At 38.2% G+C, this 17,829-nt stretch overlaps 1 protein-coding gene across 9 annotated transcripts in view; it reads right to left on the bottom strand.

Annotated features, from left to right (window-relative positions):
* The window catches only part of SYNE2 (spectrin repeat containing nuclear envelope protein 2), a 316,121-nt gene that overhangs the window by 110,808 nt on the left and 187,484 nt on the right, over nt 1-17,829 (bottom strand). For all 9 annotated transcript variants that reach the window (XM_070469450.1, XM_070469452.1, XM_070469451.1 and 6 more), the window contains exons 55-61: nt 16,362-16,502; nt 13,971-14,153; nt 12,699-12,836; nt 6,924-7,109; nt 5,193-5,315; nt 3,836-4,018; nt 1,384-1,515 (exon numbers count right to left, since the gene is read on the bottom strand). In XM_070469450.1, coding sequence (XP_070325551.1) covers nt 1,384-1,515; nt 3,836-4,018; nt 5,193-5,315; nt 6,924-7,109; nt 12,699-12,836; nt 13,971-14,153; nt 16,362-16,502 — 1,086 coding nt within the window. The remainder of the gene's footprint in view (nt 1-1,383; nt 1,516-3,835; nt 4,019-5,192; nt 5,316-6,923; nt 7,110-12,698; nt 12,837-13,970; nt 14,154-16,361; nt 16,503-17,829) is intronic.

Genomic DNA, 17,829 nt, shown 5'->3' with positions numbered 1-17,829 from the left:
ACCTATCCATTTTTTTTTTCAAAGAATACTATTTTTACTTGAAAAAAAGACAGTTGTTAAACTATACAAACATATATATGTAATACATATAAAGATTTTTCTGAAGAGGTAACATTTGTAGATGTTAATAAATGTGAATTCTTTAATATTGGCTACTGAGATGTGTCCTCATTTGGAGGATCGACATAACAAGTCAAATATGTGTTTTCCAAATGATCAAGCATTATGTTATAAAATCATGCATGGTTGGAGATCCATTGCAAGTATAAGACAGACTGATGGATTTTAATGTAAGAGTATGAAATTTCACTGACATGGCTCTGAATTCCATTTAACAATGAACCTGTAAGTAATTCTACTTGTCAGAGTTTAGTGTCATTTCAAAGGATGTCCAAAATTATTCAAAAGCATTTAAAAAATATTTCTCTTCCATGTGTGTGTCTTTGAGAGGTTGATCATCTTTATATGCTTCACACAAAACTATATACCTCAAAAGACTGAATGCAGAACCAGGTGAGAATCTGGCTGTCTCCTAGAAAGCCAGATCCTCATGAGATTTGCAAAAATGCAAAACAGTGTTACTCTTCTCACTGTATTTTTTTCCTGTAAAATATAATTTCCATTAATATTTAATGGGTTTACTATCACTATTTAAAAATAACAGATATATTTACATTTCTGAACTTTAATATACACAAAAGCTCTTTGGAGTTCTTGAATTTTTTAATGTAAAGGGAAATTTGACACTTTCATAATATTGAATCACTAACACATTGAGTCTGCCTTACTGAGTCCACCACTTAATAGCTTGTGTCATCTTAGACTTCCCTGTACTTCACTTTAGATGTTAAAGAATTTGCCCTATGACTTACAGAAAGTGGTGCAAGCTGGTTTTGAATTCAGCAACTGCTTGCCTACACCAACCCGATGGCAATAGAGTTAACATGCAAACCATTGTAACTGGGCCCGTAGGACATTGTTAATTGTGGCATATGGTGAGACTGCTTAGTATAGGGAACTCTTTATTACACAGCATTCAGTCTTTCCCTCTAAAGCCCAGCCTGCATGACCCCTATGTCAGAACGCTAGCTGGGAAGTCAGGTTGTCCAAACACCATGTGTTACATCACCTTCTTTGGTATCAGCCAAATTGCACCAAGTTGAGGCTAAAGACACTTGAAGAGACTTCCATTATGATAATTATATAATAACCTATTTAATGAAATAGGCATAGAAAGTAATCATATACATAAAATACCTTCAATTGAAAGAGAGAAGTAGGAAATACACTGCATCATCAAAAAGGTTTCTAGATACCAACAGCTTAGAAAGTGAATGAACTGCTGGACAAATGAATGAGACAAATGAAATGAAAGAAACATACCTGTACTTGTGACAGGTTGGCAGCTTGGTCTGTTGACATATGTTCATGGGAGAATTCAGCTGTATAATTATTTAAGATCTGCTTCAATTTTTCTATTTCTTCATTGCATTCATTTGTCTGTTTTATGACTATCTATAAAATAAACCCCCCAAGAAGAATCTGTTACAATCCAATGACTAGACCAATGGGTTCCTTTCGATGTCTATCCCTGTTCCAAACTCCAATTAATTCTATCAAACACATAACTATACAGTTTTTAATATGGAATGGTAGACTCAACATAGAGAACAATATGTGCAAAGCTGGAACCTGACCGACTTGCTCTACTAGACGCCAGAGCACCTTGGGCAGTGCTGGGAGTTGAATTAGACATACATTTGCTCTTAAGTTTTCCCAGTCTAATGGGCTTATTCTGGGAAGCATTTTATAGCATGTAAACAAAGTGGCTAAGTTTTATGAAATTACTGATAGTCAGTCACATAAGACATTTAATACATATTCCTTGTCACATTTCTACACAGAGGTGACAATCCTAACTGAGAGTGGAAAGGGCGAGTGATTTGAGAAATGATAGATTTTCCTGGTACAGACATATCCTCACCTGCTACTCCTTGGGATCTGTGATGAATGTTTTATGGTAAGAGGTTGAGGCTTGAGAGTTTGAAGAATAAGGCAGACCAAAACAATATCTGGAATCTGGTGTTAAGAGCTTGAACCTACCAGTGTGCTAAATGATACAATCAAAGTGTGATGAAAGTCAAAGAAATGGACCTCAAAAGAAAATCTGGATGTTTCCTTGGTATGCTTCACAATGAAACTAAATGTCTTTTGAAACTACAAAGTTTCTTGTCAACACAGAATTCTTCCTTATATTTTAATATTTAACTATAATTTTAGCCACAGGTTGGAAATGAATAACTATGCTCACTGCACACACCTGTTCCCCAGCCCTCAGTAATGAGCTACATCCCATTACTCCCCCCAAAAGTAATTTGTCTTATTTTCTACAATGAGAGCACTTACAATATCTAACTAGAAATTAAAAGAAATGCACCATTTTCTATGATTTTCATTACTATCAGCTTACTTAGCTTTGAAATACCTGAGATGATATCTGATTTCCACTAACACAATAAGATGGAAAATTTTAACAGCACAGCTTGATATCTAACTTGGTACAAAACCTAATTTCCTCTTCTATTTCCCCCCTTTCATCTTGTGAAGGAGTCATTTTAAAGCATAGTCAGGACTGTTATTTTCTTTTTCTAACCAAGAGGCCAGTAAAACACAAAAAGATGAAAAATAGATTAAACTTTCTATCGTTGCTTTTTGTTTTCTCTTTATATTATTAAAAAAAAATAGTACATTGAGTGCCAGATCTTTTTCCTCCCTGTGGGTGTTAGGAAATAACGTCAGCATATCAGTAGCTAGGCCAGAGAGACTGTGAGCTAAGACTCAAGCCAGAGATACAATATCCTCAAGTCTTAGGAGAACAGAGTGACCACCAAATGTGAATGAAACTGAAGAGGGAGAAAGAGACAGCAGTTTTCTTCCTATAACCAGGGGATGAGTGGGAAGGAGGAAAAATAGCTTTTTCTCCCACTCTGACCCCCTAATCAAGAACAGTAGGCAGAATGTGGGAGTCTACCAAGAGGGCTGAAAAGTCCATGGCTCTTTCAAGAACTTTCTTTTTCTATAGGAGTGGTTGTTGATTTAGGAACACAAACCAAAGTAAAATGCAATTTCTATCTATTCTTTGGCTTGAGACCAACCAAAATGTAAGAATAAAAAGAAAGCCCTCAGGGAGAGGCTACAAGATGCCATCAGTTAGAGAGAAGAGACTCTAATATGAAGAATAATACTAGGAGGCTAGAAACCCAAATTTTTTGTCTTATTCATACGTAAATTAATCCTAACAAATGTTAACTCTGGTATTTTATCAAATCACCTAACCTTTGGACACTAGTCTCCTAATGTGTAAAAATAAAATGGCAAAGTGCCTACTTGACTTGCATCATGTTGGTAATAAAATGAAATGATTAAAAGGAAAGCAACTGAGATGTATAAAGGGATTATTGTTGGGTCTGTCGGCCTCATGTCACTGCAAATGAACTATGTAGGTCGAATCTTTTCCCATAGCATTTTACCTATGTAGATCTTCAATTATTAAAGAATGGAATGAAACAGACCATAACTATGCTTCAATGTCTTCAACCAGAACAAAGGTAAGAGCTAAGAAAAAATCATGTTAGCTCCATTTGAGCAATAAAATACTCTCTTATATCAGTGCTGGCTCCTGGATATAATACTGGAAGAGACCAGAAAGAATCAACACAGGCAGTGTCTTACTGTCATGGGAATTTGATCTACCCAAACTTTAAAACTGAAAACAAAACCAGCTTTTGCTGAACATTTTCATCCAACGGGCTGGCTGTCATTACAAGCCACTCACCTTTAACAACTCATTTTGTTCCTGAGTCATGTTTTCCAACAGCTTTATATCTTGTAAAAGCCGATTTGTCCGCTGAAACACAGGCAGAGGCTCCATTCCTGTCTGGGGTAACCTCAGCTCCACTTGGTAGGACACAATTTCAGCAATGGTCTTCTTCATGGGACGTATATTTTCCAGTATCACCTTAGATAAACATGGTACACAAGTGGGGGACAAAAAGGCTACTCTTAAATCGATTAAAAATTACACCTTTGTCTTTACAGTTTTGAAAGAGTTTCTTAGCTCAGGTTGAAAAGAACTAATATTACTTGTGATCTGGTAGTTAGGAAAGAATGCCTGGGGCAAAAGTACCCTCCAGCACAACATGATGCATTTGGACAGCCTTTGCTTCTTTCTCCCCTCCCACCTCTGTCTGTAGAACCATTGTTTTGCTTTCTGTGTTGTCTCCAGGCAGTGAGTCATGCAAGCTAGGTACTGCCCCCTTACTAACTGTCACAGCAACTGCACCCAGCACAGAGTTTCCCACTCACAGACCCTCAAAAAATGCTTACTGCACTGCAGGGATATCTATCCTGTCAAATTTCTTAAGTCTCAAAAGTATACTTCTATTTCACTTTAATGACATCCTGTCCATAGAAATCTGGAATTACATAATGAATAAATTACAAGAGAGTATTCACTTTACTAAGCATTTCATATACATCATTTCGTCTAATCTTCATAACTGTCCTAGGAGGCAGAGATCAACAGGTAAGGAAACTGGGTTCACAGAAGTTAGAAGGCGCACATGGGGGCGCACCACAAAGAGGCAGGGTTGGGATTAGAACCCAGGGCTGCTTGAGCCCAGAGTCCACACTCCTAACTGATAGGCTGAGGGGGAACCAACATCTGTCTGCTGTTCAGCATGTCCCAGCTTCTGTGCTAGGGGCTCTGTACATGTTATCATTGTCCAACATGATCTCTGCATTACCACTGCATAGATATGAAAGCAAATCCAAAAAATATTAACCAATTGTGTTCAGGCACACAGGCAGAGCGGCTGAGGCTGGAACCCAGTTCTCCTGACTCAGAGGCATAAGCTCCTAGACTATTAAACACTTAGGATTGACTGGAAGGAAAAACTTCCAAACCTTGAAGTTTTAGGAAGAAATTAATTGAAAAAATAACTTAGAGGAAAATGATCTTTGTACAGAGACCACTATGAATAGGATTTAAAACATGATATTTATAGTCATTCCCACTTGATCTTGCTCTTACTTTAGCAAGACTAAACACTTTTAATCACATATTATTACATATTTTAAAATAAGCATAGTAAGTATTAAGAGAAAAGATTTTTAAATGGATCCATGCTTACTTCTCCATGCTTAAGATGTTCTTCAGGTGAAAAATCAAATATTTCTTTGGATAACAGGATAGCTTTGATTTTTGAAACTCTCTTCTCCATTGATTTTACTTCTGTTTCAATGGCAACCACATCCTAGAATTTCACAAACAAAATAACACACTCATGCAGTATATTATATGTTAATCATCTTTATAAAACACAATTTATTGCCATTTATTTTCACGTTTAACCAAAACATGTTTGCCACTTGTATCTCTTAAAAAACTAACCAAGTGATTCACAGATAAAGTAGACTGTTTTCAATAAAAACACTGTTCTGTTAGTAATGGCATATAACACTACAAAGCACTGCATATAGTTGCTGGGTTAAAGATCCTCGAGAGGCCAATATTTAATTATTTATGCTATGAGAACAAAAGCAGAATGCATCTGAAACAATTTTAAGTAAATTGTCAATTATGTGCAAACTCTTTAGATTTATCTTTGGAATGTGCTCAAACACTTGAACATAAGTGGGTCTAATGTTGAAAAAAAAATTAACTACTCTAAGTAGAATGATACAGTCACCCTTGGGAAACACACACACGAGGAGCTAGAAAATTGACAGATTTTCTTGCCAATTCCCTAACAAACTGTTGTCATGTGCAGCATCATTAAATTACCTTATAACCTACTCAGGTTAACTTAAACAATAGATAATTTGTCCAGTGGCTCTTCTCCTGTCAATGTCAACCTCTAGAACATGGCCAAAACATTAAAGTAAAAATGCTGCAAGTTTTGCTATCAAACCCACATATTTAGGAATACATGCCATAAAACCTACATTTTAAAGTCCCCTCACACTGTAAGAGAGCCTTCAGATCTTTAGAGCTTAAAGCAAATAAACTGAAGCAAAAATAAGGTATGCCTAATAATGAAGGAAATAGAAAAAACTACATAGAAATCAACAAAGGGTTTCAAATTATAGCAATTTAGAGCCATTCAATACAGGACAAACATAACTCCACAAGCAAATGAAGCAGTAATTATAGTAATTTACAGTGATATCTTCATATTATGAGAAGTTCAATCATACTGAAATTATTTTCCGCACCTTACATTTAAGAAAGTATATAAAAGTATATAATGCATTTTATGGTAATTTCCATAAAAAGTTGTAGATGCATTTAACAATTTTGGAATAAGAATATTTAACAAGTATGATTCTCTGAAGTTACGTAAGTATACTGCAGGGAATGTAACTGAGAAGTAAAGGTAAATTATTAAGACTAATTGCATCTGCCTTTGCTGTGTGACGCCATCCTTAGATAAATGCTCACACATTTCAAGCTAAAATAAATAAAATTATTTAAAAGTCCAGTGGCTCATATACAGCAATCCCTCAATAAATATTTGCTATAGGTCACGGAAGTCTTGGGAAGTTGTCTAATTCCCTCTGCTAATCTGTGCTTTAAAATCAATAATATCTCCTCTCTGACAAAGAGAAAACACTGAGCATATTTGACCAAGGCTCCTCCCTTTTAAAAGACCACTTCTGAACCGAGAATGGGGATATGATTTTTTATTGTAGTTGTACTACAGGGCACAAAGTAAAGTATCATTCAAAAAATAACATAAATAAAAAAATATATATCAGATCAATGTGTCTTTATAGGAACTGATTGGCAGCAGAACTCTATAATTTACTAAATGAAATATAAACTTAAAATAAGAAGTTACATCTTTATAGTGCCAACTCACATCAGCCATTCGCTGAATCTGTGGAAGACTTTCTATGATTCTTTGTTGTAAAGCTGCTATTTGATGACTTAACTCTTGTATGGACTGTGCTAAATCATTTGTCTCAAAAATTGCTGACAAGTCTTCGAGATCCGTGAAAACTGAATGTAAAAGAGCGTGCTTCTGTTCTGAATCTTCCAAAGCCATCTAGATAATGGAAAACATGAAAAATGAGAGAGAAACATCAAGATACTAGAACAAGGTAATCAAAATTTAAAATAGAGAAAATTCTGTAACTATGTATGGTGATGGACGTCAACTAGACTTAATGTGAGTGATGATTTTGCAATACACACAAATATTCAATCATTCTATTGGACACCTGAAACTAATAAATGTTTTATGTGAATTATGTGATGCGTGGATCACAATAAACCGTGGAAAATTCTGAAAGAGATGGGAATACCAGACCACCTGACCCGCCTCTTGAGAAACCTGTATACAGGTCAGGAAGCAACAGTTAGAACTGGACATGAAACAACAGACTGGTTCCAAATAGGAAAAGGATATGTCAAGGCTGTATATTGTCACCCTGCTTATTTAATTTATATGCAGAGTACATCATGAGAAACGGTGGACTGGATGAAGCACAAGCTGGAATCAAGATTGCCGGGAGAAATATCAACAACCTCAGATATGCAGATGATACCACCCTTATGGCAGAAAGTGAAAAAGAACTAAAAAGTCTCTTGATGAAAGTGAAAGAGGAGAGTGAAAAAGCTGGTTTAAAGCTCAACTTTCAGAAAACTAAAAAAAAAAAGAAAACTAAGATCACGGCATCTGGTCCCAATACTTCATGGGAAATAGATGGGGAGACAGTGGAAACAGTGGCAGACTATATTTTGGGGGGCTTCAAAATCTCTGCAGATGGTGAATGCAGCCATGAAATTAAAAGACGCTTACTCCTTGGAAGGAAAGTTATGACCAACCTACATAGAATATTTAAAAGCAGAGACATCACTTTGCCAACAAAGGTCTGTCTGGTCAAGGCTATGGTTTTTCCAGTGGTCAAAACTAAAACCAATGCTTTTTCAAATAATACATTTGCAATAGCATCAAAAAATACATAGCTATAAATTTAACAATGTACATTAAAGAGAAACTAAAGAAGACCAGAATAAATAGAGAAACATCATATTCTTAGATAGAAACAGTAAATATGGCTAAGATGTAACTTCTCACCAAACTGATCTAGATTTAATTCAATCCCACTCAAAATTGTAACAGATCTTTGCATAGATATTGACAAGCTGATTCTAAAACTTATATAACTTGCATGGAAATGCAAAACACTCAGATTAGCCAAAACAAATTTGAAAAAGAAGGACTAAGTTGAAGAATTTATACTCCCTGATTTCAAGCCTTACTATAAAGCTGTAGTAATCAAAATTGTATCATACTGGTAAAAGAACAGACACATAGATCAATAGAATAAGACAGTCCAGAAACAGACTCACATATATGAGAGGTCATTGATTTTCAACAAAGCACTGAAGTAATTCAAGGGTGAGTCCTTTCAAAATGTGGTGCTAGAACAATTGGCAATCCCCAGAGAAAAAAAGTGAAACTTAATTTTCACTTCATAACATACTAAGAGTTAAATCTATAAAATTTCTGGAAGAAAAGATACGAGGAAATCCTAGTGACCTTGGGTTGGAAGATTTCTTAGGTACAACACAAAAGAATAATACATAAAAGAAAAAATACTTATAAATTAGACCCCATCAAAGTAATAACATTTGATCTCTGAAATATAATATTGAGAGAACAAAAAGACAAGTCACAAACTGGGAAAAAATATTTGTAAATTACATTCCTAATAAAGGACTGAATTTTAGAATACTATGTAAGTCACTCTTACAATTCAATAATAAAAAGACAGACAACCCAATTTAAAATTGGGCAAAAAAGAAAAACTGAACAGACTTCATTCACAAAGGAAGTGTACAAATGACAAGTAAGTATACAAATAAATGCTCAAATAAATTAATCATTAGTCATCAAAGAAATGCCATTTAAATCACAATGAGATACCACTACATGTCTCTAGAGTAAAATGTAAAAGATAATATCAAATACTGACAAAAATACAGGATAATTAATTAGAACTCACATTATTAGTGGGAATGAAAAATGGTACAGCCATTTTGGAAGATAATTTGGCAATTTCTGAGCTAGCTAAAGACTGTAAGAGCCAGCAATCTGTGAAAACATAGGTCCACACAAAGATTTGTAAATCAATGTTTTCAGTAGCTTTGCTCACAGGGATTCCCTGGTGGTTCAAGTGGTAAAGAATCTGCCTGCAATGCAGGAGACCTGGGTTTGATCCCTGGATTGGGAAGATCCCCTGGAGAAGAAGGCTAACCACTCCAGTGTTCTTGTTTGGAAAATCCCTATGGACAGAGGAGCCTGGCGGGCTACAGTTCAAGGGATCACGAAAAGTTGGACACAACTGAGCAATTCACACACACACATGCAATCCCCACCTCCTGGAACTCATGTCCTTATAATCAATTCCCTTGAATGTAGGCTGAGCTTACTGATACAATTCTAATAAGATACGGTGGAAATGATGAGCTGTCATTTCCAAGATTAGATTGTAAGAGACTGTTTCTGTCTTGGGAGCTCTTCGATATGTTTTAGACTGTTCATGGTGAAGGAAGCCAGCTGCCACGCCATGAGGCAATCTTGCAGAGAGGTTCATCTGTCTGCGAATGCAAGTGGATCTTCTGAGGCCTGCCAACAACCACGTGAATGCTCTTGGAAGTGCATTCTCTCTCTTCCTTCACCCAAACTGAGCCTTCAAATGAGACCACACCCTTGGCTGACACCTTGACTGCACTCTCTTAAGAGACTTTGAGCCAGAAGCACTCAGGTAAAGCCATGCCTGAATTTCTGACCCACATGAACTGTGAGATATGAAATGTTTGTTTTAAGCGGCTAACTTTAGGAGTAATGAGATATACAGCAGTATATATATGTAGCCCCAAACTTGAAACATCCAACTCTCCTACTCAGGGCTCTCATCCAATCTTTTCCAAATCCTACTTTTGCTGCAGGCTACTAAGGGAAGTACAGGGCTTCCCTGGTGGCTCAGTGGTAAAGAATCCACTTGCTATTGTAGGAGATACAGGTTCAATCCCTCAGTTGCAAAGACCCCCTGGGGAAGGAAATGGCAACCCACTCCAGCATTCTTGCTTGGGAAATACCATGGACAGAGGAGCCTGGTCAACTACAGTCCATGGGGTTGTAAGAGTTGGACATGACTTAGTGACTAAATAACAACAACATTCTAAAGTAGGATAACTATTTTCAAAACAGGAACTAAGTGAGGTATTCACATGTAACTAGTTGTTTATGACTTATCTCCCATTTGGGGATCTGCTAGGTTACATTCTGTGGGTATTAGCCTGCATGTCCCCTTGTCCCTACTTCTCCACCAAATAACCCAAATTCTACTCAGTTCCAGCTTCTAAACAAAGGCCAGCAGAGAAGGGTTCCCTTAACAGCTTGAGAGACACTTCCACACTTTTACACTGTGTCAGAAGAAGGCATTAATAGTTCAGCTGTTTTTGTGTGAGTTCATTCTTGTACAGTTTAAAACCAAAAACTCCTAAGAAGCATTTGAGAAAAAACAATGATTGTTCCTCTCTTCTGCCTTTGCAAAATTCTTGAAAAGGATAAAAATACAGGTGATTTAGAACAAAATGATGAAGGACTTCCCCAGAGGTCCAGTGAGCTTCCAGGGTAGAGGACATGGGTTCATTCCTTGGTTGGGGAACTAAGATCCCAGATGCCACCCATGGTGCAGCCAAAAATAAATAAATAAATAAATGATTTGAAATAAAATAAAAAGATGGCATGCTTTGGATATGTGGAACATCAACCCAAGAGGTGGGGGCAGCAATTACAGGCAAGGGTAAAAAGAAACAAGTAGGTAAAAATGCAATATCTTTACAACTGTTACCATAGGGGAAAAAGTGTGCCCACAAATCTCAAACACCCGGAGGCATGAAGTCAGCTGTTACTCAGGGACACACTGCGCTACTTAAAAGATATAAAAAAGGAGCTAGATCAGCTTTGAGGTCTGATTACTCTAAAAGCTCTTATAGGATAAACCTTCTCCTAAGAGATTCTTTCCCATGGCTGAATAATATGAGAAAAGGGAAATATCCCTTCACAATAAAGTTTAAGCCAACACTTGGCATCCAGAAGATTTCTAGCAGTCATGGCCCTGAGTAGGAAAAGACTTTTATTTATTTTTATGTTGTAGTGGTTTTTGTCATACATTGACATGAATCAGCCATGGATTTACATGTGTTCCCTATCGAAATCCCCCCTCCCACCTCCCTCTCCACCTGATCCCTCTGGGTCTTCCCAGTGCACCAGGCCCGAGCACTTGTCTCATGTATCTAGCCTGGGCTGGTGATCTGTTTCACCCTAGATGATATACATGTTTTGATGCTGTTCTCACGAAACATCCCGCCCTCGCCTTCTCCCACAGAGTCCAAAATTCTGTTGGAAAAGACTTTTATTGTTTAGTCTTTGTAGGCTAGAATGGAAACACAGGGCATCTGTGGAGCACCAGGAAGGAGACAGGAAACTTGGAATCATGGCGTGCTAGTACTGGAAGGAACAGCAGATTAGTTTTCTAATGCTATATAACTAATTACCACAAACTTAGCAGCTTAAAATAAAACAAAATTATTGTCTCATAGTTTCCATGGCTTATGAGTCCAGGCTTAAGGTCCTCAGCTCAGGATGCCACAAGGCTGCAATCAAGGTGCCATCGGAGTGTGAGTTTCTCTGCCAGGTTCATTCTAGTTGTTGGTAGAATTTAGCTGTAGGACTGAGATTCTAGTTTTCTTGTGGGCTGTTGACTTTTGGAGGCTACCCAAGGGTCTTGGCCTTGGGGTCCTTTCAGAGTATGCTATGCTGTGCATGCATGCTCAGTCGTGTCCAGCTCTTTGCGACCCCATGGACTGTAGCCCACAAGTCTCCTCTGTTCATGGAATTTTTCAAGCAAGAATACTGGGACAGGTTGCCATTTCCTCCTCCAGGGGATCTTCCTGACCCAGGGATTAAACACTTGTCTCTTAAGTCTCCTGCATTGGCAGATGGGTTCTTTACCACTAGCGCACCTGGGAAGACCTCTCATAGTATGACAGCTTACCTATTCAATCTAGCAGAAGAATCTTACTCTAGTCTGTTACTAGTGAGTTTTAAAATCATATATCCATGATCAGTCATGTATTCATGGGAGTGACTATCCCATATACTTATCTATATGCTGTAACGTAATCAACAGAGTGACTCTTCCATCACATACTCATACTCCTGCCCACACTCAAGAGAGGGAGATTAAACAGGTCACATATACCAGGGAACAGGGCTATTGGGAGCCATCTTGGAATTCTATGATCAAAACCATCACCACCATTCAATGCCACATTCTTACTTCATAAATGGGGAAAACCATGGCCCATGGAGGACACAGCGAGTTATTCAAAAAATCATGACATGCTTATGAGGACAGAAAGAACTACTAGATCTTGGTCTCCAAAACCCCTGTCTGGAGCCTGCCACTCTCCCAAACTTCCTTCTGCCATTTGGCAAGCTTCAGGATAAGGTTGTCTTTTTTAGGAAAGAAGTGGGGAGGAAAGCATCATGATCAGCCAAGTCACTAATTACTATACAGATTCTACGACCCCCAGGAGGCAGTGAAAGAACACTCACCTGAAGGGCGCTAGCATGGTGACTCAGTGCCTTTGAAGAGTCATAGTCTGCGGGATCAGCCAGCAAACGACTGGTGTTTTCTATCCAAGCCTCAGTACTCTTCAAAAGATCATGATATTCTTCCATCTTAATTGTGGCCTGGGAAAGAGAGGCAGAACCAAACTCAGTCTGATGCCTCCTCCTTGAGTCAAATGATTCTTGAATAAAGAATTGGTTGCTGTGAGTCAGTGGTGTCAGGCCTCACAGGGCTCCACGCCCCACCGCTGGGCCACTTGCCCACCCACTCCAGCTTTCAATTCTTCAATCTATAAACTGAATCCTGGCCATAAGTTTGAAGGATTGAAGAAGTTCTATCCCAACACTACAGGCCTCAGCAAGGGTTCCAAGTTAGCTTTGCAACTGATCTGGTTCCCATTTTATGCTCCATTCTGAAAAGTGGGTTTCCACTTTGCTTTCCTGTACAGGGCCTTGTTCTGCAGCATCCCAGTCCTTCTGAGAATAGGTTCCTGCCTTGCTCTTGCTAGATCACGTGCACAACTCACCCACCATGACACTTACTTGGAGGGAGGGCGGGAGTGTCTTGTTCCCAAACGACGTTCTTTTTCTGGTTCTCTCCAGGGACACTTGAGATTGCCTGCCTCTCTTACCTTATGAGAAGTCCAGTTCTCACCCAGAATCCTTGTGTACACTGGCTTATTTTTAAAGTTTTCTTCTTTTTTTTTAATGTGGACCATTTTTAAAGTCCTTATTGAATTTGTTACAATATTGCTTCTGTTTTATATTTTGGTTCTTGGTCACAAGGTATGTGGGATCTTTGCTCCCTGAGCAGGGATCGAACCCACACCCCTTGCACTGGAAGGCAAAGTCTTGACCACTGGACTGCCTGGGAAATCCTATGTGGTCTGACCTTTGGATTCTTGCTTATTATCTCATAGTTTCCATGGCTCATGAGTCCAGGTGTGGCTTAGGTGGGTCCTCAGCTCAGGACGCCACAAGGCTACAATCTAAGTCCCATCTTGAGCTTAGGTTTCTCTTCCAAGTTCATTCTCATAGTTGGTAGAATTTAGTTGTAGGACTGAGATACCAGTTTTGCCAGCTGTGAAATCTGTCCCCTCAAAGACCACTTGAACCCATGGTATGGCTCTAGCCTCAGGTCCTAAAACTGGCAATTCTAGGGAAACCAGCTGCCTCTGAATACATATTTCTGTTTTAAACCCATCTCACTACTACCACTGGCTCTGTGTAAGTTATCATGTGTTGTTACAGCCATACCTTGTTTAGCTGTGAGGTTCTAGATTCTGCCCTCTGTGATACTTGCTGATACTGCTGGAAAGGGATCATCAATTTATCCATCCATTCTTGAGCTTGTCCTGGGTCCTGTTCAACAATGTCCTGAACTTCAGAATCCAGCTCATTTAGCTTGGAATGCCAGAGATCAAGCTCATCCCACAGTTTCTGGAGAAGAAAAGCATAAGTCAGTTCGGATGAAGACTATGTTAATTTCTAAGTTTTCACACAGTGTCTGTACTTGTAAACGCTACCCAAACAACATGACAGAGATAACACTGCAGTCAAAGGTTTTCACTTATACCCAGCAACAGCATGTGACCTGAACTGGAAAACACTTTTTCTGAAGTTTCTTAACTTTGCTGCTGCTGCTGCTGCTACTAAGTTGCTTCAGTCGTGTCCGACTCTGTGCGACCCCATAGATGGCAGCCCACCAGGCTCCTCCGTCGCTGGGACTCTCCAGGCAAGAACACTGGAGTGGGTTGCCGTTTCCTTCTCCAATGCATACATGTATGCTAACTTGCCCCAGTTGTGTCCAACTCTGTGTGACCCTATGGACAACAGCCCACCAGCCTCCTCCATCCACAGGATTCTCCAGGCAAGAATACTGGAGTGGGCTGCCATTTCCTTCTCCAGCTCTTAACTCTAACTGTATTCATTTCAGTACAAATTAGCTGTAAGGGGGCATAAAGTCCTGGGCATTTTCAGAGATGAATGATACCAAACAAGGTCAACATAACCCTAACCTAATCTTTCCAGAATGATGAGGTAACATTATATTTAAAAGGGCTTGGGTAAATACCTATCTTAGACCAGGATATATATGTACTTCATCTAGAAGACAATTCTTACAAATGTTAAAAAAAAAAAAAAAAAAGAAAAGAAAATATCTGCTCTGACTCAGAGTAATGCAGAGGCAGGAAACTCTAGCCACATGTATCAGTAGCAACTGCTTTTGGTTCAAGAAACCAATAGACTGGATTCAAATGTGGATTTGTCTGGGGTGAGGAAATTTCAAAGGCAACATTCAATTATCACGTAATATCTGCGTAAGAACATAATTTCTAGAAATGGAAAAATCTGGCCAAGTTGCTTATTAAGAGCAAAGGATTTTGTCCAATGGCAAGCCATATTCTGACTTATTTTTATTTTTAATTTAATTTTTTATCCTTTGACATCACATTTATTTGGTTTAGAGGGAGCTACAAAGCAAAGGCAGGTATGATTGTGAGCAAATCTTGTTTACCTTATTTTAAAAGAATATACACTCTAATGTCTTCTTATAAGAAAGAAGAACACATACAAGTACAATTATTTCTTTCAATATTTATAGTTATTTGCTTCTTTTTACCAAAAGAAACACAATCAGGTTAAATTAGAAACCAAAGGAGAGGCTTAACCGCAGGGAAGGAATAGACGGAAGGGGAGTGATAAGAAGTGAGACTTCTCCGAGGATAACTTTTTAAAAAATTGAGGTAGAACTGATAACATTTTATGCGTTTTAGGTGTACAACACAATGGTTCACTATTTCCATCTACTGCAAAATGATTGCCACAATAAGTCTAATTAAAAATCCATAATCCTGGGTTTTGGAATCAAAAAAAAAAAAAAGAAAAAATCCATCATTATACATAGTTACAAAAATTTTTTCCCCCTGTGATAAAGACTTTTAAGATGGATTCTCTTAACTATTTTTAATATTTATTTGGCTGTGCTGGGTCTTAGTTGTGGCATGCAGGATCTTTAGTTTAGTTGCAACATGTGAACTTTTAGTTGCAGCATGTGGGATCTAGTCCCCTGACCAGGGATTGAACCCAGGCCCCTGCATTGGAGGCACGAAGTCTTAGCCACCGGACAACAGGAAGTCTCTCTTAGCCCTATTTTTAAAAGTTTCCATTCATAGTAGAATATTTCCTTAAGATGTAAAATCCAATGTTTTCCACACTCAGGAGTTTACTTAGAAGTGAAGAGGCAGAATATTATGTTTATATACCATTCTAAAACCTAAGACATTTTGCATGGGAAATAAATTTGAAATTTTTATTTTTTTCTGTTTTCCTTTGGCAGTCTAAAGACAAGCTGTTAATACTATTCATATCCTATTGAAATATTTTTATTTTCCAGTTTTCCCAAGATAGGATCCTTACTTTTCTTCCCTTGAGAAAAGGCTGGTTCACAATCACAAGCTCTCAGCAGTATGGGTCTATTCCCACCATGGAAGAAACATCACAATTCTTAAATGCAACCTTCTCCATCAAGGCTTTGCAGGTGACACTGTCAGTGAGGAAGCCCCTTAAATCTGGGATAGGATCCCTGTGATGACTAATGAACAGGGAATATACCAAATGCTGCAGGAAGTTAAAGGAGGAAGTTACCTTTTGAATTTCTTGAGCTGTCTCAATGTTTTTGCTTTTCTGCTGTAGCATCTTTTCGACATTACAGAGCCCATTATTAATTTCCTCTATTTTTCTACTCGTTGTATATGATGGTGAGCTTCTCAGGACTTCGTTGCTAATCTGTTACAAGTAAGAAAGACACGATGGAGATGTTTTCCGCACTCTATTCAGAGGTTCAAAAATACTAAAAGGGGCAGTCAATTAAGTTTGAAATTTTACTTGTACGAATTTCTTAAGGTCTGGGAAAAATTCCGAACCATACTGACTACTGCTAAAATGAGAGGGTAGATTAGTGGACTAGGAAATGACAGCTGGGCTGATCTGAACTTTTAAAGCCAACCTAAAAAAAAGAAAACTGACCAACAACATTTTGCCCAATGTAATCCACAGTATGTATGACAGCTGTGTGCTGTTCTGGGCAAAACTACTGAGAGGACTGTTAGAAATATACTCCAAGGGAGCAAATGATAGGAAAGATTCCTAGGAGAAAATTTATTTATCATACAGTCTCTCCGTTTTATGAAAGAACCCTCTGCACTGATCTGTTTTCAATAAAAGCAAACATTCTTAATCTCATGTGAAAAATGTAATCCTTACCTTAATATTCATTTGGGTGAAAAAACCTTCTAAAGTTAGCTGTTTCTTGCAGCAAAAAAGCTTAGTTTTTCTATGTGAATGTTTCTAGTATATGTTTTCCTAGCAATTAGAAATCTAGCTGCTAAACAGTGTAATTTTTTTATTGGAACGATTTACCTAAGAAAATAACTTGTGCTCAGAAAGATAACAAATGTTGAATGTATCATTTTCCAAATGCCTGATACTTTGTGTTCTTGGTTTTTTGTTTTCCCTTAAACTATGCTGATAAAGCTTTCTCCAAGCAGCCACTGAATAACCAAACAGTGAAGTGAAAGTTGCTCAGTTGTGACCCCATGGACTGTAGCCCACCAGGCTCCCTCAGTCCATGGGGATTCTCCAGGCAAGAATACTGGAGTGGGTAGCCGTTCCCTTCTCCAGGGGATCTTCCTAACCCAGGGATCGAACCCAAGTCTCCTGCAGTGCAGGCAGATTCATGACCATCTGAGCCACCAGCAAGTCCAAGAATACCGGAGTGGGTAGCCTATCCCTTCTCCAGTGGACCTTCCCGATCCAGGAATTGAACCGGATAATACTTAATACTTTTGTATAATCCTTTTAATTCATTTTTTAAAACCACTATATTTGTACAACCACTGAGGCTGAACCTTCCAGTGCAGATACTATACAGATACAGAAGTTGAAACTCAGGCTAAATGACTTGCTTAAAGTCACACATCAAGGTAGTAGGTGAACTCATCACAAGCCTGAGCCATCAGACACCAAGGCCTTATGCTCTTTTCTCAACATAAGGTTGCTATAGTTTATATAATAAGTGATAATTTATATAATGATTTTATCCCACAGACCATAA

The sequence above is a fragment of the Odocoileus virginianus genome, chromosome 6, assembly GCF_023699985.2.
Source record: "Odocoileus virginianus isolate 20LAN1187 ecotype Illinois chromosome 6, Ovbor_1.2, whole genome shotgun sequence".
Lineage (NCBI taxonomy): Eukaryota > Metazoa > Chordata > Mammalia > Artiodactyla > Cervidae > Odocoileus > Odocoileus virginianus.
Note: the sequence above shows the minus strand (reverse complement) of the source record. Positions and strands in the feature narration are given on the sequence as shown.